Genomic DNA, 25,663 nt, shown 5'->3' on the forward strand with positions numbered 1-25,663 from the left:
CAAATTTAACATTCTAAGACCGGAACGGTCGGCGGGGTACGTAAACTGTGCAAAAAAAACGGGGGGAAGACAAATTTATAGAAAAAAAAAACGAAAAAATCTTCTTCCTTTCGTGTCGCTCGCATGCTAAAACGCGAATTGTGTGAGCGCGAGAAGCTTTGCGTTTGGTCGTGCGTGCAGCTACTGGGTGGAACGGACAACTATGGTCTATTATAAAAAAGCGTGTTCGTTTTGTAGACAGCTGCATTTTTTTTTAGTTTTGTTTCACTTATGGGTTTAGTTAAAAAAAAAACTATGGAAAATAAGACTGGCAAGAATGGTAGCTAAATCCAGCAATTATGGAACAAAATTCGATGTCAAACGTATGTTCGTTAATCACGCAACAACGTTTAAGTATGGGATGGGTATTTCAGGCACATCATTTACCTTTTCCTTAGGCGTCTTTTAGGGTAAGAGGAATTAGAAATACATAATTTATGAATCAAATCAACAATCCAGCTATAAACCTTTTTTTGGAATACTTTTTTTTACAATCCCCAAAGAGGTTCTCTCAACCGATTTATATTATATTTTCGTAAAAAGGTAACATATGGAATCGGTTTGAACATAACTCAATGTTTTCAAAAATGTTTACGAAAACCGGAGTTTAAAACGTTTTAAATATGTTTACAAAAAAATCCGATTTCTGGTAAGTGTAAAAATGCAAACGTCTGGTTTGTATCATGCATAGTCATCCCTGTACCCATCGTTGTGTGAGTGTGTGCGTGGCTGGTTGTCATTAACGTCGATAATTAGATCATACGCGTGAGATGGAGCTGTGGTAGAGACGTTGCACTAGCTGTCGCGTGTTGTTATATCGTCGATCGATTGCACACCGCTGTACAGTGTGTACTTGTGTAAGGGTCAACTATTACCACTAATACTGATACTATTATTACTACTACCACCACTACTGTTAAAGTTCGAAAACAAAATGGAACCCATCTTCATCAGCACCATCATCATCATCATCATCATCTGCAATGGCAGCAGCAGCAGCAGCATGCAATTCCTTTATCAGCAGCAACATTTCTTCATAATTTAGAGCGATTGAAACGGTTGTGTGTCCTACCTGTCTCCCATATTCTGTATCTCTCACCTTCTCACACATGCTCTGTCCTTTTCTCATCTTACTGCTGTCTCGCTTTAAAGTGTATATCTTTCGCCTTCCGTCATCTTCTCCGATGCAAAATGTCTTTCAAGATCGATTTTTGCAGAGACCGACATCAGAGGTTGCAGAAAATTGCATCATGTGTAGACTTTTTTCTTAGTGCGCTTTTTACGCCAAGAAACGATGAAATTTTCCTCTAGATGAGCTTATAAACAATCGCCAGACTCGTCATTAAAATATTGCATCATTTTAATGCATGTTTTTAAATTTTGTTTGGAAAATATAGATTCACACTCATACGGCAGCGCAACACGAACAGGACACGCATACCAACACACTGGAATATGCGCATTTTGTTGTCACACCGCTGATAAATATTGTGGGCGGCATATTTTCGAACGTCATCATCGCCCTATCGCAACCTCACGTCTTGTGGAAGCGCAAGAAGAATCTACTGCTCGGTATGCAAGGCAAAGGAAATGTTTGCCAACTTGAGCAAGTGTTGTTTTTTTTTAACTAATGCACTCGATAAGATCGGTCAAATAATGCTTCATTAATTTACACAACTGGTATAAACATACGATAAGTGGGTAATGGAAACGGAGTTGTAAACGGCGTTTTGTAAAATGATGTTTACCATTCGTACCTTACTGCCGATTAGTTTGTTTTGGTCACAAATTAAGACGAAATAAATTGAATTTTTGCCCTAAGTGTACCACCACCAGATGACGCTGGTAGGAAAAAATGGAAGGTTTTCACTTGGTAACGCCATCTTGGATCCATTTACGCCAACACTGTGCACAGTGCATACTAGGATAGCGTTTGTTGTTAAGGGCTAGAAACAACCGAGAGGGGATAAGCTGTCCCTGGGTCGCTTCCTCTAATAGCTTGGCGGCAATGCACTTCCGATGCAATCTTTCTTCACTATCACTTCAACGGGCGCAGGGATAATAAACTAGTACAAGCGAGAGAACGATGGCAGTGTTTCAGTTCGTGGTAGAGAAAAATAGACAAAGGAACGTGATAGAGCGAGAAAAGCAATAGAGAGAGCCAGAGAGAGAGAGAGAGCAATATAAGAGAGAGCAAGAAGTGTTAGTAAAAAATAGAGACATAGAGCGAGATACGAGACATTCTTCCCGTGGAGACTACAATATATTCTTCGTCTCCTGACCAAAAGGGCACTCTAAAATGTGCCACGAATGAAGTGAATGGTGTTTTCTTCTTCTATGAAATGAAATATTGCAAAGACTTTGTTATTTTGTCAAAAACCAATGCATTTTTTTTTGCATTTCCGCAAAACACGCAAAAGATTAACGGTTAAAAGTGGTACACGTGTTAAGGGTGCTTCTAAGCGATGGAGCCGCCTGGTCAGTCGTTCGTTATTGCAACAATTACTATGGTTAACTTTTTATTTATAACTGAATACACTCACAACCCTTTAAGAATATTCTTTGAGAAGAAAACACAAATTTTTCAAACGAAAATCTACACTTACTTGAACATGGTAAGCGAAATGTACATAGAAAAATGGTTGAAATATCAACAAACAATCTCTTAAATAATTATCACATGCCACTGATTGATGGTTAAATCACTCAAAACCTAATTCACAAAACACCATTAAAACTTAGTATAAAATACACTTCCATTACATGCAAAAATCATCCTTGACTGAATTAAATAGCGTAGTCTTGGGAAAAACTGCATCTTTACACACTTCACGTAGGGAGCAAGCAAATGCACGCGGCTTCCAGCACCAGCTGGAGTCAGGCATGCACGCCCCATAAGATATCCGTTGGCGCGTATGAATGAACCGGAGGGAAAAAACACAATGAACTTGAACTTGGAAAACGGCACTGGCATCGGCGCTTCGATCCGGTGTGCGCATTTCGTTTGTGTCCCGATACAGAACCCAACACGCACACACGCTTACCGGGTTTGTTGGCAGTGTATTGTGATCAACCACTACTACCACTACCACCACAAGCAGATGGATACATAACATACATTGGGGGCGATGGTAGAATGCATGCAAATTTAACCCTTCCAAGAGCTACATTCGGGGGTGAAATAATTAAATACATTGTTGCCTGTATGGGACAAAACTGTTTTCGGTCAAAAGTTGAAAGTTATAAATAAGAATGGTGGATTCTCATATGGATAATACTCATATATGTTTGTTTTCAAAAGGAAAATAGTTAGCAAAGTTATAAATTACAAACAACACAAAAAATTCAAATTTCTTCTCAAAACTGTTCAATTTTATTTACCACTTTACCCTAGTTTTTCGTATCGTTCCCAAATCGTTTATAAACTTACCTCTCGATTACTCTTTCGCATAAACAGACACTCATAGCACAATGTAACCCAATCGCATCGAAAAGGGAGGCAACAATATAGCTGCAGCGAGCGTGTCGTTTGCATTGCGCAGCTGAGCTGGGCGCTTATGTGCACTTTCGTGCACTCCGTCCGTGTGCTGCGTCCGTGTCAGCTGGGATGCGGTGCGGAAGACCGCATCAGGTGATGAAATCGATCGATCGAACACTGTTTCACTTGCTCCCATCGGGGCGGTACGGCAGAAATGTGACCCGTGGTGGCTTTCGATTTCAATTAGTACCGAATTTGTTCCTTTACTGCATTTCGCACACACACGCACACGGATTTTCTGTTGCATAGCACAGTGATGGGAGGTCTCCCCTAATAAAACTATGTTTGGTGAAAGGTCATTCAATTGAAGTTTTGTAGCCCTATCCCATGGGGAAAATGTATTTTATTTATTTTCGTAACCGTAAAACACTCTGTCAACGTCATCCGTACTGAGAAAGTACACACATGTTTCTACACAGTTTTACACACTAGTGGATATTTGTTATCGTCACAAGTAAATTACAAGTAAAAATTAAAAACACTGGCAAAACACACTCGTTATCTTGAGGGATGAAATGTTTTCCAGCGGCTCTATTGTCATTCACTAACTCCCAACCAACACGCTACACTACAAGCACAGGTGTTCCGGTGGCCTGAAGCCAATTCTGATTAGCCGACGACGACCGCTTCTGCTCCAATCGGCTGACGATGGTTGAGTGCGGGAACAAAACAAACAACATCCAATCCCTACTCCAACACACTGGGCCAGCACACGGATAACGAGTACGCACACACAGCCGCACATACACTCACATACACGTGCACACAACGCTAGCTTTATCACCAACACACCGACAGCATCTCCGTGATCATCATTCACCATCCCTTCCTGCACCTCCCCCCGCCCCTCCCACATATGCGGCGTACCGGCGTACACCCTTCTAACCCACCGCATCCACCGCATCCGCCATCGGTCCCGAGATTCCCGAGGGAATTTGCACACTTTTCGTACAACGCAATTTCTTGACATTCCCGAACGTCGAACACGACGCGCGCGCCTGTCACACGACGCGAAGGTGGGGATGCTGTTGCCTGCTTTTTTTTGTTGCTTCTTCTATTTTGCCACGGTTTTGATCCAACAGCAAAAGGGTGTGTTGGGTGGGGTGAAATTATTATAAATTCAAATTGGTCCATAATATTTCCACTAGGAAAGTATGTTTTTAGGCTCCAAAATATCTCTAGCCAGTATGCCAGTTAGTTTTAGGGTAATTGTTTTGTCTTTTGTTCTAAAATGCAGTTCTAACACAGGGACACACTCACAATAAAACACACCCACTCACAAAGCCACAAACACCAACCGCACAATTTAATTGTCCATGTACGGTGGAAAATTCCAGATTGTGGCGTAATTGTTGTTGTTGTGTGTTTTGTTTCGCCGTCCCCGTCCACGATGAGATGGGGACCTTGACACTGAGGGAAGACTTGCTTTCCCGGCGGGCTGTTTTCTCACCGAACCACACCGTTCGACTGTCGCGGCGATAATGAAAATGGCTGCAAAATCTTGCACCGTCGCGCGGTACACGCGTCGTCCGAAAAATTGATTTCCCATTTTGCGTTCTAATGCGTCCCACATCCCACACCAGTACGAACTGGGCGCTTCGTTGTGTGAGCCATACCTACATCTACACGCACCACCCAGTGTTTGTTGTTTTGTTGGCTCTCGTTCGACACCCCCCTTCTCCCTTTCATTTTGCTGTTCCAGATCCAGAGCCCTGTATCCGATTTATTATACGGTCGTTACTGTTGGAGCCAATGGGGAGCCTTTCGGTTGGAGGTTGGGGTTTGTGAGAACAAGAGTGTTCCAGAGGGAGAGCGTTAGATGGAATAATGCGATTGTAAGGCGTGAGCGTGAGAGAGCGAGAGTGAGAAGTAACAAACTAAAACACACCGTGAATGCATTCTCGAAGTACACACGTGTGTGTGCGTGTATTTTCGTTGGTGGTGTTGAAAGGGATGAACACAGGAACACGGGTTCCCTCCCCCTACGACGTGTGTTGTGCAATTGGCGAATTGGACAGGGGGACCACCACACTTGAAGAAAAAAAAACGGAATTTTTTAAAGGTTCCAACGCAGAATTATTGAAAGTTCGAGATATAACAACATCATGGTGCACATGTTGGTCGATTGAATGTTATGTCAAAATTGCTTATTGTTATAAATATGGAAACATTTGCTGTATGAACTGCAACACACTTTACTGTTTGCCATTTCAAATTTTCAACCCTTCTTGCTAGCCACCCTGTTCGCACGTGTTTGTTGTTAGTGACGGATTGCGATCGAAAAAGATTCGATAAAACACTCCAAATAATGTCTAATTACGTACTCTTTAGAGGCAACAAAAGTACCATTTAACTATAAACTCTATTTTATAGTCCCATCCTGCTAATCTCAATCACAATCATTTACATCCGCCTATCGAGTTAGTACGGGAGCAAATGAAAAATAGTAAAACAAACCGCGATTGATGCGCACCGTGATGATGTCATCCGTTCATCGATGCATTAAGATTGCCAGCTTCTCCGGCATTTGCCAACGCCCCTGTTCGCTGCTTCGGTGCAGTTTACCAGCAGTCGTTCCCATTGCCATCCTGACCTATGCTAACTCGAGCGAAGAGCAAATGAAGAAGAAAGGGACGCGTGCGAAGAATACGCACATAAAACTGCATTCATCATGCACGGTCTGTAAACATAAGCCGTTATTGATGGCGTACCAGTAAAACAAAAACGCACACAGCATGCCCGCTGTGACTTCGGTATTGCTGGTGGACAAAACTGCATGTTACAGGAAATGATGCGTTTCATTTGCTTTCAACCCCCCCAATCTGGGGGTAGAACTGGGATGTGTGTCGATCCGGATGAGATCTGCTTAATTAGTTTACTTGCCCCCGACGGGGTTGGGCGATGGAGAAGACACAACCCATAATCAATAGCAAATGGCGACCGGCGTGGTAGCTCGTTTGCTAGCGAGTTTGCCCACAATTTTGCCCATAATTGGAAGTCGCCCACGGTTCTCATCGGAATGATCGTGCTCGGGATACCGGGGGAACACGCACACTAGCGTCTACTGTAGTACACGCACAGCAAGCGGGTGCGTCATGATCGAGTAGATCAATTCCAAGATGTCTTCCCATGTTCCCACAGGAATAATATTCGCTCAAGTCCGTGCCTGAGTTGTTGTTGTTACCTTTGCTATCTCGTTTTCTATGCCGCGCTGGCTACAATCGCGCGATGAAGGGACGTATTGGTGGAGCGTTCGTGCTCCAAGATGTTATTTCATTTTTGTTTTCGCTCTTTTTTTTGTGTTTGGTTCGGGAACCCTCTACCGATGTGTTCGTACTGCGCTGTGTGCGCCACCCTGGCCCTCTGGCTGGTGTGCGTTTCATCGGCGTGTGTATATGTGTATGTCTCTCTCGTTCCCTAACTTTTCCTCCCGTTTGGTGGATGTTCTTGGTGCGTCGCGTGCTCCGTTTCGCCCGTTTCGCGTGCTCCTGCAATGCGATGTTCCCGAGCGCTAGGCGCGCCTGCGTATCGCGCACGACCTTGACAGTGAACTTGAATTTTCCTCTGTCATATTTATTAGAGACCCACTTCCACTGGCGGCCTCAGCACCGTGATCCAAAACCCGCGGCTTGGGTCGACCTCTGAATTCTGGTTTCGCTCGTGCAAACGTGCTTTGGTTGCTTGGGAGTCCTATGCGGTTGGGGAATTGGGGTTTTCTTCTTGGCAAGCTACCCTTCGCGGCTGTCCGATAGATTGCGCGACTGGGTACAGCAAGGGTTGCATTAAGATGTTGAGCGCAACTGTACAGGTGGTGCGCTGGTTCGCGAGTGCTTTGGTGGCAGTATTTATCGGATGTTGATGTAGTATCTTGAAAAAATGTTGCTCATCAACATCGTATTTTGACGGATTTATATAAAAACACCATATTAAACTGCTTATGCTGTAAAATGTAGTTTAACACAGGTTAAATGTGTTATACGATGATTTTTTCATTCATGAAGGACGGCCTGACCATATTGCTATTTGATGAATTGGTTAGATATAAATATCGATCTCTAAAATCCAAAACAGCCAAACCACTCTATTGATAGTAATATGAAAGTAAATTAATTTGTGGTTGTGGTTGTGTTTTCTGTTTTCTGGTTGTGTTTTCTTCCACTTTCGTTAAGGTAATTTATTAAAAAATTGTTAAAAAAACCCATTATACCTTCTCCCGTTGAAACCCTTTCTAATGTTTAATTCTTGTCGTGTAGAGCAATCAGTTATTTTAATATCTCCCGAGGATCATTCATGCCGCTTTAAATAATTCATTTTAAAAAGGCAGTTTCTCTAGCATAAACCCACTCGTACAGATGTATGTGTATGTGGAGGGTGCAATCCTAACATGGATGAAAATAACTACAAAAGTGCAGCACCATCACGGTGTCTCAAAAACACACGCTCAAACCGACAAGGTTACAGCTGGCAGCAAAAACGATAGCAGAAGAAAAGCAGAAACGGAACGGAAGTAAAAACAAATCAAACATCCGAACCAAACCAATCTTTCACCGGGAAAAAGGTTGCAATTTTACCCATCTGGATTGTTTATTTTTAGCTCAAACCATTCCTGGGCCTTCTGTTTGCCGCTTTCCCCCATAGCGATCGATTTTATGGCACCTTTTGGGCAACGGGGTTCGCATTGGATGCAGCCGGACAGAGGGAGCTTGTACCATTGCGTGACCATTTATCGCGATTTAAGTAATGGGGGTGGGCGTCTTTGCATTTCCTACCTCGCACGAATGCAAAACAATTCATATACTTTTCCTTTTATTAAAAAAAACTGGGAATCAATTAAAATGAAGAATGTGTGGTTAGAAATGGTATGTCACAAAATGTGTCTTCTATAGATACCGAACAGCAAAAAGGAATGGATTGGCGCGGGGTATCCTACATTGGGGTAAAAATCACAATAAAATGCACGGTCAATTATAACCTTGAACGGTGGGGCAGGCAACAAAAACAAAACAAAAAATCCGCTGGCAAAGATGACGCTGGCAGTTGCATCGTTTGCACTGCGCTGGCGCACGGCTTGCAATGGGCGCATGTGCGCGTGCATATGCGGGCACGTGCGCGCCAGAACAGGTGACACCCGTGGCGGAAATGGAGCGGAATGGAGCGGGGAAGAAGGACAAGCGCGGGCTGGTTCAGTTGTGGTACCACAGGAACGACATCGCAGCTGTAGCGGGCTGTGGTAAATGTAATTATTTTCCCTCTTTCTCCACTCCACTGCCCGCCTTTTGTGTGTGTGTGTGTCTTTGCCACATTGCAATCTCTGTTTGCTCCTTGCTAATTCCCGCACACAAATATACACAATCTCACAGGGCAGGCCGCAGCTGTAGTCATGTAGTCTCTTGCAGGGATCATCCGAACCATCCGAGGGTGTGATTAAGTGTCACAAGTTTGTAATCGCGAGATGCTGCAGGCGCGAGTCGGCGATGATGCTGATCCATGCATCTCGAGCTCGATGCATGTTGATGTTAGTATGAAGTAGGTTGTAGGAGATGGAGGGGGAAGAAGGGCTTACATTTGCATGTTAACGGATAGGAACCGGTGGGAAGCAGATCGCGTATGCCTAACCTCAATGCAAAGTAACCAAGGTACAGTGTACGACAAATTGGTACACCAAATCGAGCTTTCAGGATATTGAGGAGATACAATTAGTGTATAAAAAATCCTCTAAAAAGCTGCTAATAAGAGATTTAAGATTTATGTATGCATTTATAAAATCCCCATACACCACAAGGTTCAAATGAGACATTAAAACCTATCACTGCATTCGTCACTGTGATTTTGCTGTGGTTGCGTGTGTGTGTGGTTCATTTTAAAGGAATCACCTCACCGAACGCCTTTAATGGATCGAATCGCGTGAATAATGTGTGTCTATCGGTCGCTGGAATTGAGTCAGCCAAACCGAACCATACACTGTGGCATTATTTCACCCTTTGATTGACGCATCTCGATCATTTTTCTTAGGATGAGACATCGTTTTTTTGTATATATATATGTATATTGTGTATATGCAGTTCTTTGTTCTCATCGCTTGTGAATACCGCTGGCGGCGTCGTAACTGGCACTGGGATCGGTACCAGTAAGCGACATTACGTAAGGTGGTAACGGCACCGGGTAAGACAACAATCATACTGCTGAGGGCAAGGACAGGATCGATTTGTGTTGATGGCAACCAGGCGTCGCTTTGTATTTCGTCGAAGAAGAAGAGTTGGATAATTTAAGTTTTTTCTTATCGTACTTTAACGAACATTATGATATTCAAATAGTAATTTCAAAAAGAAGATGATTGCTTACCTAGTTGTGTAGTACTGTGGAGTAAAATATTGACGATTAGATATTATAAGTACACTTGATATTACTGAAAAACGTAAGAAGAGTTAAGAAACGCAAAGCAATCCTTCCAGCAACAGCTAACACCCAGTTGCGGTCGGCATGCACTGAGAAAATAAATGAAGGAACGTTCGGGAACAAACTATCCCCCCCATCAGGCCTGGCCTTGGTGAAACAGGACAGCGTTACACTGGGAACTATTTTGTTCGTCTCCCGCTAGGAACACGCACACTCAAGGAACGCGCCACCGTTAGATGCATTCCCATAGCGATCTCTTTCTGGCTTGCAGCTCTAAGTATCTTATGCCTCCTCGAACATCGTTACCAACCTGCAAGTGTTATCTCCAAGCAGATGCACTACTCAACTCCCCCAACTTACGATTAGGGATGATGAACGGAAGCACAACACACAACCTGGTTTCGAGTACTTGCGCGATAAATTTGCAACCCACCTTCGAGACCTATCACTATAGGCACTGGAAGACAAAGGCCAGTGTGGAAACGCAATTTTGTTTTTGGGGAAGCCGTCAGAGCAAAACGTGCTATCACGCACGCCAGAAAGCTTTCGCTGAATAAAACATCTCCGTATCCAAAACAGACGCTAATAGGTAAGTGGCCAGTAAGCAGTGCTTCCTGTCCCGAAAACGAACCACACTGTGCCTTGACATTTTCCATGTATCGATTTTCCTACTCGGGAAAGCACCCCGTTTGTTTCCGCTTGGTACACCGTGGGAGGCAAACTTTGTTGGCGTTTGCGTGACGATGGTTGTGTTGGTGCTGCTGCCAGCAAGGATGACCAAACTGGGATGGAAATTTGAAGGTCGCGCACCGTACCAGCCAGGGCTACGAGCTGGTGGGAAAAATCGATTGAACTTGAGCTTGAAAATTTTCCATACACACTAGGTGTGTGTGTGTGTGTGTGTGTGTGTGTGAGAGAGAGCTTTGGGAGCACACAAATACACACAGGCACTTGTAGTGCTATATGCAATAGGGTAGTCTTAGTCTTTCGCCGATGGGGGTTGCAAGTGTTAGCATGTGTCAGTAACCGTTAAAACGCTTCTGACATGTGTCAACGTACTGGTAGTGGTGCCAAGCGGGGCTATTTCGATTGTTATTTCGATATTTTCCATCAGTTTTGTTGTTGTTTTGAAAATAGGATACAAAGGACATTGAGCAATGTCGGACTGTATGGTTTATAGGGTTCATTTAGGTGTTGATGGCATGGCGTGATCCAAGCAGTGGTACGGAATATCAGCAAACATACACTGCGTTTGGCAATGGTTGGCCCATGCGCTTCGCCTACGTTGTCCCGTTTGGAACGATTTGGAACGGTTCCATGTTACGAAATGCGCTTTTTAGGGAGACCAGGAAAAGATGCCAGAAGGTTTTCCCAACCGTAAGTCAAACAAAGATGCCCGGTACGGGATAAGCTTAATGTTTCTGCTTGGTACAAATGTTTCATTAAAAATCAAAAGGGCATAAAAGCTGCGGCAACACCACATGGCTTGTGTAAGTGTAGTAGTGCCCGAATGGTGAAAGGATTAGAGTTTTTGGAGGTGGACTGTGACGGAGCGAGACGGCCTCAACAATAAAGGCCATCTCGGAACGGAAACGGATGTGGCAGCGTGCCAAGCAAGAAAGATTGGCCGTGTCCGCAGGAAAGAGATGATGGGGCGAGAAATCACTGGCACGACGATCGGTCTGGAGGGTAAAGGGACAGTGAGGGAGCAAGAGGTATAGAAAGAGAAAAAAGAGAAAGAGAGAAAAGTATTGTTTCTCGCGAATTGCGTCGTAGGAAAAATTGGTCCATCTTATGCGATATATCAGTACACTTTATGTAGTTTTAATTGATATACTTTTTTCTCTTTGAAACAGTAAAACACAACTTTATTACCATTTTTTTTCTTGCACACTGTATGCCAAATGCCAATGTATGTGTTTTCTGCTGTAAAGATATTAAAATACTCAGAATGTAATTTTAAAATTCTATACCACACAATTCTATTGTTTGCTTGCCTTAGTGATTGGGATTAAGATTTGGGGCAAATGAAAATAAACATCCTCGCAGCTTGTGTGTTTTATCCGATGACCTTGCTATCGAACAGCTAGATGCACTGGAATGCACTCAGTGAAGCACAAACACACACAGAAATACATCTGGTAGGGCCAGCTAAGAAGAAAGCTAACCTGGTACGTGATGAAATGCACCATTCCGTTGTTGTTCGCTGAATGCCGGGCTTGACGTACTTGCATTAAATGATTTCGCCTGTGTGCATAACGCAAAGGTCAGTGATCACATTTCGGAACACGGGTACCGCCCAAAAGAATGTGTAAACACGGCTGGGGTAATGTAAATCGGCAGCCTGGTCCAGCAAAACTGTGCTCAGTAATGTCAATAGTTTGCAATATATTGTGCATTCCATAGGGTAAACGAGGATCTGCGGTGGTGTTTAGGTTAGGTTTTGATGAAAGAGTTTAACGGCGGGTGCACATCTATAATTGGCTGAGTAATGTTTAGAGTTCTTTGTTTGTTTTCTTATTTAATCTTGCAACGTTGAACAAAGGAATTTAGTCATTTGGCGAGTACAGATTTGCTATATACTTCTCCTATTGATCCAACACGACCATTCGTTGGGATGAACGGTTAAAAGTAAGGAGAATTTTTCACTGCGAGCACTTGCTGGTAAAAAAATCAAACTATACAAAACACCATACAACCATAAACATGTACCTCTTTTATTCAGACTCTTCTATCGATGACTTCTAAAGTAAAGATAAAGATGAAAGGTAATACAGTCAAATTATGATAAGTAAGGTCTAAGGCTATCTTTTTTTACCCTGATAATTTCTGAAATTAGGTTAAAAAGATTAATATTATTTTTTCATATATCATCAGAATGCTGACCGAGGATTCGCAGGATTACTCAGAGAAGGAAGGCTTATCCTAAGCTGTTTGAATCTCAAGAACAATTCATCGCTTGGTATCATCACTTTGGCAGTTCAAAAATTTAGGATAGACACGGATTGAATAGACTTTATGTGACAATGATCAATAAGAAATATTCAATACAAATGGAACGTTGTAATATTTAAATTAGCCCCAATTTTCATTTGGCTAACTGTACACAAGGCAAGCGAGAAACACACCAGTACAACGTTATTTGACAAGCTTACTAGCATATTTGTCTCTATCACATGTTATCCATAACAAATTATATGAGAAGAATTCGCAACTAAGCTGGTTAGTGTGACGAATTTTGATGAATTTTTGTAATGTTTAATTTTCGATAGTGTTTATTTCTGTACCTGCAGAAAAGCTGCATAGGGAAAGGGGGAAAATATGAATAGGGAAAAATTCATTTTATTTGTATACAAATGTCGTTTATAAAAAACAAATTGTGTACATAGGACCTTATTCTTATAATTGTTTACATACTTTTCAAAGAAATATAAACATTTAATCTACTCCTCCACTAACCGTCAACCGCCTCGCAAAATCGGCAAAACATGCGGAACAAGCAGTGCTGGTACTGGTTTTCTTTCCTCTTTTTGGTGCAATGTTTTCACACCGTCAAAGTGGCATCGATTGAGGAAACAGTTCTGGCCCTGGCCGTGAAAAACGAACGCGCTGGATTTTCTTAAATCTTTCCCGCACACCGCAGTTCTGCTAGATGCGTACAGTTTTGACGACGGCATGCGGCATGATAAGTAGTTCGGTACAGAATAGGATGGATTTTCCATTTCCATTTTGAGGAGGAAAAAAACGGAACGAGGCCCGGATGAGGTAGGGAAAGTGGGTAGCAGCTTTCATCGCATGAGTTGTTGGCAGTGTGTATATGCATACGTATAGTCTCTTTCTGGTTGTTGGCAAATTTGAGCATCATTGCACGGTTGTGCGCTTGTGTGCTGAAATGAATTGAAAGTGTGTGTACCAATATGAACGTGTGTGTGAGTGTGGCGTGACCTTGGCCTTTAGAATCCGGGGAAGCAGCAGCAATTGAGCCACAGTGCTGACGACCATCATGGTATTGGTGCACGTTGGAATTCATCCAAATTTTGGCTCACGCTCCAAACGCTTTGTGTTTTCGACCTCGGAGGATTGAACGATACCGCCATGGCAGGATGCTGGGTATGAACTTGAGGCAAAATTCAACCGGAAACATGGAATCAGCTGTGCGATTGATAATTTTACCAATTAACTGTGTAACGTTGCGAAGTGACAAATGTGCAAATTCTAGTATTTCTAGAGTACAAAGTACATGTGAAAATATATTGGAAATAAGGCGATTAAATGTTCTGTTATGTTAAAAAAAATCGTTTGGTAATGTTTTTCACTGTTAATTTTTATTTTAACATGTATAATATTTGAAAAGAGTTAATTTAATGCGTGCTAAGGCATTTGAAAATCTTATTAAACTGCGAATGAAAACATTACAAATCAAAATTGATTTATGCGTTCGACAAATGCTTTACTGCGCCTCACAAATCTTGCAAAGCTTCGTAAGTCAGTTACTTAAACTGAATCTCAGAAAATTTAAATGAGTTTTAGATAGTATTTTTTAATAAATTAACATAAAAATCATTGATCGATTAAGAAAACCCAGTTGTAGCATCGCAAACGTTCATTTCAAATTCCTGGACATGCTATAATACAAAATCATACCCAGATGGCGCTGTTTGAATGTTTGACATGTAGATGGCGCTAGCCAATTCTGAACTTCTACATGTAGATCACGCTAGGAAGTTGAAAGTAAATTTAAAACAACTGCTATTGGAAAAAAAAACGTAACGGCAGATTAACTTCACAATTCTCATAGTTTTATAATTCATTTAAATAGGGAAATAAAATAAAACATTAAAGTTGTCTGATAATTGGAAATGTAACAAAATGAACCAAAGCTTGTAGTACATTAAGCTTTTTAAAAAGTTTGAGTATATTTTCTTATTCAAAAAACTAGATTTTGTTATAAGAGAAAACCTTATTCAAAGGTTTATTTATAAAAATGTTTAATTCCAAAACATCTTACATCCCAACTTAACTAGTAGTAAAACAATATCAACCAATTTCAACAAATTTGTCTGCAAAAAAACAATCAGCCTGAAAAAAAGCAAACCATACGGTATTCCAAAATAAACAAAACCAACGTTTAATCACAGCATTTATGACAAGATTGAGTTATCAAAGTTAATCATCTATACTGCTGGCAAACGCTTGATGATGACCTTCCACTGAAACAGTTTACCAAAGGCGTGTACTCTGGACCACCTGGCATTTGACACGGGTACTGTCCACCCCCAATTATGCTACCGGATGCAAATCGGTAGCGACAACCTATGCACGCGTGCAGTCGTGGGTCGGCCGACCTCAACCGGGTCTTCCCATTTTGTGGGGCTTTGACTGTTGGAAAGTTCTCCTTATAAAAGCGCTCGGTAATTAGCTACCAGACCGTGAAGATGTCATTAAGCCTCTCACACCGCACTCCAGGGCTCGCCTGCGGGTCCTGGCTGATCATAAACTATTCAACGGCACTGTAAGAACTTAATTCCGTGTGTCGTCTTCGAACTGTCATGACGAGGATTGCAAAAATTACAGCACAATGTCAACGGGGCATAAATTATGCAAAAAACAAACGATGTCCAAACGAACGAGCGTTTCGGTATTGGGTACGGGTTGCACTCTACGCCTGTGCGGAATGGCTTTAATTGGAAAGGTATGCGAGGTGGTAAAGACTGTCATTTTAATGGAATAACAGCTCGGAGCTTATGGGTGCGTGTTTGTGTGTGGTGCTTTCGCTGTTGACGTTCCTCACATTCGCGCAAACCACAAACAACTGAGCCATCCTTGTGACAAGTTTGTGACAGGCAGCTGTAGGGGTCATTTGCTTGTTTCGCTTTGCAGCAAACGCTGGCTCTGAATCCACTTGCAAAGGGGTGAGGGAATCGTGAGAATCGGTTGCTAGTAGTGCCATTTGCGCAATTCATAAAATATTTAGGAAAGTCAATAAATTACGCTATAGTTTTTAACGCGGACGTGTGGAATCTGCTTTAAGTTGAGGGATTGCAACAGTGTGGATCAACAACATGTCATGCTGTTTGATTTTTTAACTCAGTTATGATGTGTTAAATATTTTTGTTATGCATGGTGAATGTATTTTATTGCGCAATAATCAACATATATTTAGCAAATCGAATGGAAAAAAAATAAATCAAATCCTCAACAGTATGTTCCGAAATTCCAGTTTAATGTTGGCAGGTCGAGCTTATGCCACATTGAGTAAATATTTTTTGTTCATATATTGTTGTGTCTTCCATGTCAGCCATAATACTTCTATCCTTGGCAATTGCTTCTAGGTTACCAGCGGCTAAGCTTAAGTAAATGGTTTATGATGATATTTGGCAGGTCGGGTGTTAACCCTGAATTCATGTACCAAAAGGAAAAATAACAAGTAAGGGAAACTGTCGTGATGTTTGACGCATGTAAAGCCCCATGGTATAGCTTCTTACATGATGTGCTAAGGAAGAATGCGAAAAGAGAAATTAAAAATAAAGAACGAAGTAGTAAATAATAATAATAATAACAGAACCTTTTGCCAAGCTCTGTTAGAAAATTAATTAATTAGACTCTCCAAAAATGGCTCAAAAGTTACGTTTTCCAAAGGATTGTATCAAATGCTAAAGCCGTCACGTTACCAAATATGAAAAAAATCTTGCGACCGACTAAATTGATATGGTAGAGCCAGGGAGGAAAATCTTGACAGATATTTTATCCATTGAGGCGCTTAATATATGAGCGGAATTAAAAACCTATTCATGTACTCTTCGACCATAAAGTGAGCTATAGCGTTTTATAATCAATACGAAAGGTAAAGGTCGGATAATGAAGGGAAACACAAGCATTTAAATATTTTACTTTTTTATTATCTACTGGTACGATTATGATTTACTCTTCGAGTAAACCACCAGGAGCCTCCATTTACTACATGTTGGGAGTAAAATTGGAAGAAAAAAAAAACAAGGAAAATAGTGTTTGTTTTAAAATGTAAAAATTACAAAAAAAGTCGACAGGCATTGTAACAGTCGTAGTTTTTAAGTATTATTAACTTATGATGCTTTCATTTTTTTTTTCTTTTTTCTCTTTTTTATCCAAAGTTATTTCATCATCGTTGATTATCACCCACTTCATTCCAGCACTTACGCTAACGGGAAGCACAGTGATGAATAGGAAATGCATTATAAAAGCCAATTTGTTCGTGATTTGATTTCTACCCACCTTTCTTCCCACCCCATCTTCAACCGCATCACGATCACCAACCGAACAAAGCAAGAAGCAGGAGATCCTTCCCACGTTACTTACCGAACCGCAGCAAAACCTTCTTCAAAGACATGTTCCGATTACCGTACCTGTGTTCCAAGCCTCGTCCTGCAAGACGTTTTCCTTTGAATAGACATACCATTCACGTGTAGCACACCATTCTCCCTAGGGCGTCTAATGTACGATAAATATTTGATTTCTCTCGGTGACACCCGTACGCCGACTTCCTCCACTCTTTTTTGCTTCCTGTTTCATGCTGTCTGTTTGCAGCGGCATCAGAAAACTAGTTTCCCTTCCGAAAAGTATCCGAATCGAGCAATCAGTATAAAACAAACAGCTAAAACGCTCGAATCAAATCACTAAACAGTGAGGTCCGGTCCCTTGGTCGCTTGGTTGTCCGGTGTCTCCCTCCCCAACAAAAAATACGCAACTGGTCGTGTGTGTGGTCACAAGGCAGCAAAAATGTCAATCACGAATCGATATCCGTTGAACTGCACATCGACCACCGTGCGGGTGTACCTTTTTGTCCGGCCCGGGAACATGAAACCAGTTTCATCGCTGACCGGAAATTGAATGACAAATCACTAAGGGTTGGTTGACTGTGTGTCCGGTGTGCGTCTTGGGTGTTCGGTGTGCGATTGTTTCTTCTGTTGTGCTTGACAGGTTAAGAATATGTTGATATTGGATTAAGACTGTCCCATGAACGAAGGTAAGCAAGGTAAACGCCACTTTGTTTTAGTACTGTTGTGTTTATTTAGTCATGCTGTTTCGAATGATAGCCATCGATTTGATTCGCAGCGTGGCCGGAAACTGGACGAGCAGCCATTTTAGAAGGAAATCATTCGCTGTTTTGTTTTAAAAGGGGACAAATTATTAAAACTACAAAACAGACTCTATTTATTGGCTAATAACGATAATTTCCCATCTTATCAGGTTGTGACACTAGACTAGTCGGAAGTAGCAGACGCAAAGCCGACGGGTTCATTCACTTCTAAATGCCGTCGGTTGTTGCTGGATATGTTGCAGAATTGTCCGTGCTGGGGAAAACGATGGTGGCAGTGGCTGGGGCGGTTGTACTGACCCTGCGGCTGGTATTTGTTGCTGCATCGCCCCAAACACCGACGCCAGGGCCGAGTTCGGTTGGCTGACCGTGCTTGGGATATGATCATTTGCTAGGGCAGAGGATTGATGGATGGAGGAAGGGATGTTCATGTTGAGGGAATTTGTGACGGCATTCGGTTGATGTGAAGAAGTTAGTGGTGGTGGTGGTGGTGGAGCAGGTTGGGTTGTGACTGTTGCACTGTGTGTTGTGGTGGTGGTAACAGGAAGTGGATTTGGGTGTGCTGTTGGCCAAAGGGGAGCAGCGGCCATCCGTGGTACTGGCCGCAGGATGTTGGGTCAGGTTTTGTCACGCGCGAACTGGAAAGGTTGAAAGCTGTAATGAAAAGAAGTTAATTAAGTTGAAAAATGCATGCATGATCGGTGTCAGTCAAAAGGAAGTTTCTGGTGAAATGTCTTTTGTACGTTATGTTATCACTGCTTGAAGAGGATGAGTGTTTGAGAAGCTAATTATCAAGATTTTTTAAATAAAACTGAATGTTTACATATATTGAAACATGCACTTCAAAACAAATTGTGTTCCTCTTTGTATGATGTTTGACAGCTTGTATTAAAAACTCTGAAATGAAATGAAATGTTGGGAAAGTCCTCTTTGTATGTATGAAAAGTACTGTCCATTATACTTTTTCAGAGTAGTAGTGACCACTAGATTTTGACTTTTTGTATTTTTTGTAAATAAACTGGTTTAGCGACGATTAAACAACTATTCTTTTACATTGTTTTTAACTGTCCAATATTAAATATTGTTTAAATGTTTAAATGGATAGTGTATTTAATATCGGGAAATATTTTAAATAAGTGGTTTCAAAGGATCTACTTCTTCTTTGATTTCTTCTTTGACACTGCAACCCTATTTTTTCATACGAGGAGGCGTATCCATATTTTGAGACAGTTGTAGGGATAGAACTCGAGCAATTGGAAACGGTATGCATTCGCAACGGTTGTAATGTTAACTGAGAAAATAAATAATTCAAAAAATTGACGGTTATTAGCTATTATATTATTAAATTAATGTAGCTGTTAACTACATTAATTTAAACACGTCGGTGCAAGCTAAAGTGATGTCCAGATGATTTAAAAATGGGCTTCAAAAGATATTTTTCTGAAAAAATAATAAACTAGCATCGAACTGGAATTCCTCCAACATTCGAGAATGACGGTTTTGAACGTATTTTTAGAAAAGCTGAGTGGATTTATTGACGTCCCGTGCATTCTTGAGAAAATAAACTTCCAGGCTTCCAGCAGGAACTCAGGGCCTAGACCATTACTCAGTACTGAATTTATATAGACTGAATTTGGTTCTTATGATCTACTTTTAAAATTGATGAATTGTTACCTATCTTAAAATAACTGGGTCATTACAGCACTTGTATAGAAAATCATAAAAGAAGGTAGAGTATTTATATTTTACGTTAAATTTAGGTAAGCTCAACTTTATTTCAATAAAGTTGTTTCAATCTGTTCGTGTTTTCTTTTCTTTTTGTTTATCGCTTATCGTAATCGAAAGACATGATGTTGATAAGTTTCATAAGACGACATACAGATTCATAAAACACCTCCTCAAGTTGTTTGTAAGATCTGCCAGACAATCCCACGAAATGCGAAAAGCGATGGAATATAATTTTATTCTTATGTAAGTTTTTACTATTATTCATAGTCTCTTCTTCTTCAGAATTGGAAAATGTAAAGGTCTCGGCTAGCTGTTTCTTGCTTCCTTGACGCACGTTTAATATTTCTGGATAATTTAAATTAAGACTGATTTAAATTATTGATACGAAGGAGGCGGTACAGTTGGCGAGTTGATAGCGGTGCCAGTCTTCCAGAAGGACCGGGAATCAATTAAGGTTCGTTACGCCGTAGTGAGGCATGACTAGTCAACTACGTGGTATCGATAAGTTTGGCCAGCCATTAAATAGCAGACATGCCCTAACAACTAGTTAAGCCAAGAACAAGAAGAAGACCAATTGTCATATAATATCAACTCTCTTTTCTAGTTGATGTCAACTACATTTCTAGAGCTCTTTTGTTTGTGAAAGAATTTCCGCAGAAATAAAACATATCCCAAAAAATTAATATGTGCATATAATCCCGCTAAGTATTTCATTTAAAATATTATAGACGTGGGGTTTAACTGCAAATAGACGTGGGGGTAACAGAATACAAAAATACTCACCATTTCAAGTAATCTTCGTACTGATGCTGCCTCACGTACTGGAACGCAGACAGACGCTCGCGTTGCTGAAGATACAGCTCGCCAAGCGACTGCCAGCGACGTTTCTCAAGCTCGCTATAGTGCGCTACATTCGGAGCTACATTACCACCCACCCCGGCACCGGCAACGCCCCCAACCGCCAGTGTGGCCATACTACCGTAACAGGCGGCAAACGGAAAAAGAGCGGAGGCGGAAGTCGGTGCAGCAAGTGGGCGCGCCAACTTGTCGAACGCTGCCGCAAAGCAACTAGCCGGCGGTCCAGGATTAGACAGCAAGTGATGGCCAGCGGGAAATGTAGCTCCTAGAGGTGTCGCACCTGATGAACTACCGGAAGCGGATGTACTGAACGTGTCACTGTTGAAAGTGATAGGTCGTACATCCATGTTCCGCAAGAGGGCTGGTTCCATCTGGTGCGAAACGGCATGCTTCTTTAGGTAACTTTGTCTGCAAATACAATCGAAACAAAATAAAGCAGATGATCTCATTACGCACCGGAGAGGACATGGATCGTTTCGTTCACAAAACGCAGTACCTTCGGAATGTTTTTCCACACTGGCCACAGGAATAAGATTCTTCTTCGGTTGTCGTTGCAGTTGGTAACACCGGCACCGGCTGATGATTATCGTTCGAGTTGTCCAGTATTTCTATCGGTTCATCCTCACTACTGCGCTCTGCCTGTCGCACGGCAGCAGTTTTTGAACCACCTTTTCTTCCTTCCGCGGACATTCCACGCGGTTTGTGCCAGCGCTTATGCGATGCCAGGTTGGCTGGACAGTTGAACACTTTGTCACACTCGGAACACCGATACTCAATGTGGACGATGCGCGAACAGCGATGCTGTGCCAAACCGAACGCATCGTCGTACAGCGCACGGCACAATTGACACAGGTAAGAGCCGATCTTGTTGTCAATCTTCGAGAGGATCTCCTTTGCTTCATCCGTAATCTCGACCACATTGAACGCTGGATCGATGTCACCCTTGCGTACGACCAGTTCCTCACCATCCTGCAGCTTACGGATGATCGTACCGGACACAGGGCTTGTGTTGTCCTCGTCTATCGCACCTTGGCGTCGTGCCTTCGTACGGCGCCGTTCGCTCTTGGACGTTGAGATGCGTGGACCTGACCCAGCACCTGACGAGGCATTCGATTTCTTCGTACTAGTCGAAGGAAAGCTACGTTCGAAGAGCCGTGCAAATCCTTCAATGGCTTGCAGATGGAGTCGCTCGTCTGCAAAGTAGCGCTGACCCTCGTTTAGCACAGCAGCGCCATCGACTTCCTTTTCCTCACTGTCTACAATGTTGATCGATTCTTTACTATCGTCTTCATCATTATCCAGCGACTCTACGTCGATATTGGAACAATCCGATTTATCTCTCGTCGATCGCTCATCGTGATCGTCCAAGTGATCTTCGGTCTGTTGTTCGGTACCTCCTGTAATATCAATAAATTCATCCCCCTTGGCTCGGGAACGATCTGCACCTTCTTTCGCGAATGGAGGCTCCCCATCGTCAGCCCTGACACCATCGACTGAAGGATACTTGAACGGAACCGACCGTGCACTGTCATCGAAGTACTGAAACACTTCCGCACGATGTTCACGCTCACTCAGAGTCGTGTTGGCGTAGTAACGCTTGTCATCGATGCACACTGTGTCCGAGAACTGATTCCTAGCGCTTCGCCAGCTATCCGTTGAGGCGCGCACGGCAGTGGGTATCACGGCCGTTGATTCGTCGAACGACTTTAACCGTTTTCTTGGTGGAGACGGTGTCGAAGGAGGCGTCATCGGCACATTCGTCGGACGCAGTGAAAGGTCCAGGGGACTTGGAAACTCCCTTGGACGAAGAGCACGCGACGGCGCTGGATCACCGTCGGCAGGGTAAAAGAACTGCTGGAAGTAGCTTACTGGCGGCGTGCTGGCTGAGCTAATCTCTGACGGTGGATCCTGTTGCTGTGATTGCTTCTGGAGATAGTCAAGTGTGGTACCGTATGAAGGCAGTAGCATTCCTTGGCTTTCACTAACAACATCCAAGTTGTTCATTGTTTAAAGAGCGTCGTTTCACTGCATTACACACTCACACACAAGATTTATTTCAAGCCACTGGTTTTCTTATATTTTATCGAACAGATCACACTTGTCATCGATTTTAAAGATATTGTAACAGAAACATCACAACCACACTCACGACCAGCACCGTTGATTTGCGTCCTTCACACTACACGGCATAGTAGCAACTAAAACGTTGCTTAACGGCCATGGTACAAGTCTCGAGGCAAGGATACTCCAAACGGCACATAACCAATAGCAGTCATCTCCTTTGGCGGTACGCACTGCGCACACTCGTCAACGCCTACGTCATTGTGAATGCAAAAAACCCGGAGGAATATGCCTTACGCCCGTGCTGGCAAGCAATCTCGCTCGACCTATCGGTATGGCGCATGCCAGGCGCAACAAGTGATTCTTCGCCAAACATTTCGTGAGCGGGTCTCTTTTTCTCTTCTGGAGATAAACTCGAACCGAACCACATCCTCTGACTCAAGGATGTGCACACCATTAGTAGTAGTCACCCGGTCTGCCATCTTGGTCACGCCCAGCCAGAAGATAACCTCTCACACCCGGTGCGGATGTTTATTTATTCATATCGTTTTCTCCCCGTGTATCCATGGGCTAGTCCTGCCGAAGTTGTGCAAGGAACAGTAATTCCGGTTCATTCTAAACCCATTTCTGGGGTGGTAGACGACGGGTCGGACACTGGTACATAGCACCGGAGAAGCCGACAAGACGAACCAGAAGCCAACGTTCGTTTACGACCGAAGGACTTTAATGGTGGAAATCATTGCACTGTACGGAGTAATGCAATGCGCTTTCGTACAGCACTGTGAGCAGCGGCGTCGGTAGGAGCGGTGGGATGCGGTTAGTCCGGATTAACCGCAGTACATACATACATACTCCAGGAGCTCGGTCATGGAGGGCAACCAAAAAATAAAAGGAAGCAGCGGCCACCCTTTTTATGACCGGGGTGCGGCTTTTGGGTGCTCATGTGTGCCGCGAAAGAAACTCGAATCGTACGCTACGCCACAGTGGAATTGCTCCATTGGATCGTCTTCCCTGGTTTTCCGATCCGAACCCGATTCCATCGGATTGGGACCGCCGCCAGAATGGGAATGCTTTTGGAGATATTTCGCAGAACCGGTATGCAGGCGCGGTCCGTTGGCACGCTGAAACGAGGGTTTCGAGAAGGAAGCAAAATGGTGAGGTTTTTGATACATACTTGTATTTTTTCTTGCATTTAGATTGAATCTCTGCGTCCTGTGGCTTTGAGGTGGATGGATGGCTGTCAACAGAGGGATATGTGGAGCTGAAATACTTTTCCCGGATAAAGGTGGGAGAAAATGGTTTTATAAAGCGATGGCGTGGCAGTAAAGGGAAGTTTTTCGGCAACTGATTGCGTTACTATAGATTGCAGTGTACTGAGAGGATATTCACAAACAGTGACAAGAGCATTGGCCCATGCGTTGTATATTGTTTGCAAATCATTGAAAGTTTTCTTTGAAAATATTGACTGGGTGTTTTTTTATGGATGGATTTTGTAATTTCGATTTTTTTGAGGAAACGGCAGAACATGGGTTCAAATCCCATCCGGATTGACTCTCAATAGTGAGGATTGAATATTCAAAAACGTGGTATCAATGAGTCTAGTATGCCAGGCATGGCAGACATGACCTTGGTAAGAAGATTTTAAATTAGAGAAGAAATTATGGCAATATCAGAAGTAGTGATGACAGCAAGATAAGATTAATTTGTGAAATAGAGATCATAACTGGCTTGTTATAACAGGTTAAATCGTTAGTGACGTTTGCTGATGAACTTCTTCTTATTCTTCCTTGGCATAACAACCTCGAGAGGTGTCAGCCTGCCATTCCTGGCTCTCTGTGATTTGATTTTTCCCACAGCAAAGTAGTCAGACCTTCGTATGGGGAGGTAGTCTGGATGGGATTAGAACCCCAGTCTTGCCGTGTGTCAACCGGCGCCGTTATCGGCTCGACCACCGGACCGCCGGATATTTAATATAATATTAACATTGTCCATCTTATTAGTTTATGTTTAACATTCGCTAGTAATTGATTGCTATGAACACTTCTGTTCTTTAAAATATAGTCTATAAATTGGAATATTAGAAGTAAATTTGAATATATTTTATGTATGCCATACAAAGAAACGTATGAGAAAATAAACAATCCATTGTATGAAAGTATAATTTCCGCTGCAACGATTAAAATATATGTTCATCATTTCAATACCATTGAACACTGATGCACAACAAGTGTCGTAAATTATAAATTTGGCAATTTACTTAAAAAATCAAATTGATTAAATTTAACCAAACTTGCTACGATTAACACGGTCACGAATGTATACCCGTAATCTATCGAGCTTTTCATGCTTGCCGGCGTATCGTAATCTCGTAAAGCCGGTGCCGATCAATCTCTACGGTTCCCAGCCATACACAAGCAAAAAATTGACAATCAGTCATCACGCGACTGAATTGAAAGTAAACAAACAAAAGCAAACCAAAAAATTAAAACAATCACACAAGAAACAAACGGCTGTAGCAGTCTGTGTAGAGCGATCGAAGTACAAATCGTTGATTTATGATCCAAAATATCATCAGACGACGTGACGCGATGTTGTAAATCCAGCTGGCACTCAGACACCGCGCCGCATGCCGATCGCGAACGGGATAGCCAGATATAGGGTATATTTTTTTGGGCGCCGAGAGATTGTAAAATCGGCCCATCCGAACCGACATCAAGCCTTGCCAGATTTAAAGCGGATTAAAAGTTTGAGCAGCGGGTTGTACTAGCATAGCGCCATATCGGACTGTCGGTGAATCATGTGGGAATTGTGATTGTGATTTTTCATGTGCAGTGCATCACGTATCCTGCACGGGTGCTGAAAGTATCGATTTATCACTAAAACCGTACGGTCCACCTTAAAGGTGGCGATATATCACGCGGATTTGTGGCTTCGCGACTGACAGCCCGGTAAATATGGCACAATCGGCT

The 25,663-nt window shown here is 42.5% G+C and overlaps 1 protein-coding gene and 2 long non-coding RNA genes across 4 annotated transcripts in view; 1 reads left to right on the forward strand and 2 right to left on the reverse strand.

The window, feature by feature from the left end:
* Window positions 1-10,556, reverse strand: part of LOC118504383 — a 30,389-nt gene extending 19,833 nt beyond the window's left edge. For both annotated transcript variants that reach the window (XR_004905293.1, XR_004905292.1), the window contains exons 1-2: window positions 9,920-10,556; window positions 2,646-9,807 (exon numbers count right to left, since the gene is read on the reverse strand). This is a non-coding gene — a long non-coding RNA (uncharacterized LOC118504383). The remainder of the gene's footprint in view (window positions 1-2,645; window positions 9,808-9,919) is intronic.
* Window positions 10,557-10,680: 124 nt separating this feature from the next.
* LOC118504384 lies at window positions 10,681-14,857 on the forward strand. Its single transcript, XR_004905294.1, has 3 exons — window positions 10,681-12,637; window positions 12,699-12,741; window positions 12,851-14,857. It is a non-coding gene; the product is annotated as an uncharacterized LOC118504384 (long non-coding RNA).
* A 2,085-nt stretch (window positions 14,858-16,942) lies between these two features.
* On the reverse strand, window positions 16,943-22,805 carry LOC118504386 (zinc finger and BTB domain-containing protein 17-like). The gene is made up of 3 exons (XM_036038794.1): window positions 21,130-22,805; window positions 20,559-21,041; window positions 16,943-18,701 (listed from the first exon to the last, which is right to left on the reverse strand). Exons 1-3 carry the CDS (start codon window positions 22,635-22,637, stop codon window positions 18,665-18,667), a joined length of 2,028 nt encoding a protein of 675 aa, XP_035894687.1. The 5' UTR covers window positions 22,638-22,805; the 3' UTR covers window positions 16,943-18,664.
* Between the last annotated feature and the right edge of the window lie 2,858 nt (window positions 22,806-25,663).

The sequence above is a fragment of the Anopheles stephensi genome, chromosome 2, assembly GCF_013141755.1.
Source record: "Anopheles stephensi strain Indian chromosome 2, UCI_ANSTEP_V1.0, whole genome shotgun sequence".
Taxonomy (NCBI): domain Eukaryota; kingdom Metazoa; phylum Arthropoda; class Insecta; order Diptera; family Culicidae; genus Anopheles; species Anopheles stephensi.

Excerpts from the sequence above, each read along its gene's own strand:
- LOC118504386 (XM_036038794.1), bottom strand. The coding sequence starts at position 22,637 with ATGAACAACTTGGATGTTGTTAGTGAAAGCCAAGGAATGCTACTGCCT. Across the intron at positions 21,042-21,129 it reads TGTGGAAAAACATTCCGAAG|ACAAAGTTACCTAAAGAAGC; the intron begins GTACTGCGTTTT and ends TTGTATTTGCAG. Across the intron at positions 18,702-20,558 it reads TACGAAGATTACTTGAAATG|CTTTCAACCTTTCCAGTTCG; the intron begins GTGAGTATTTTT and ends TTTTCATTACAG.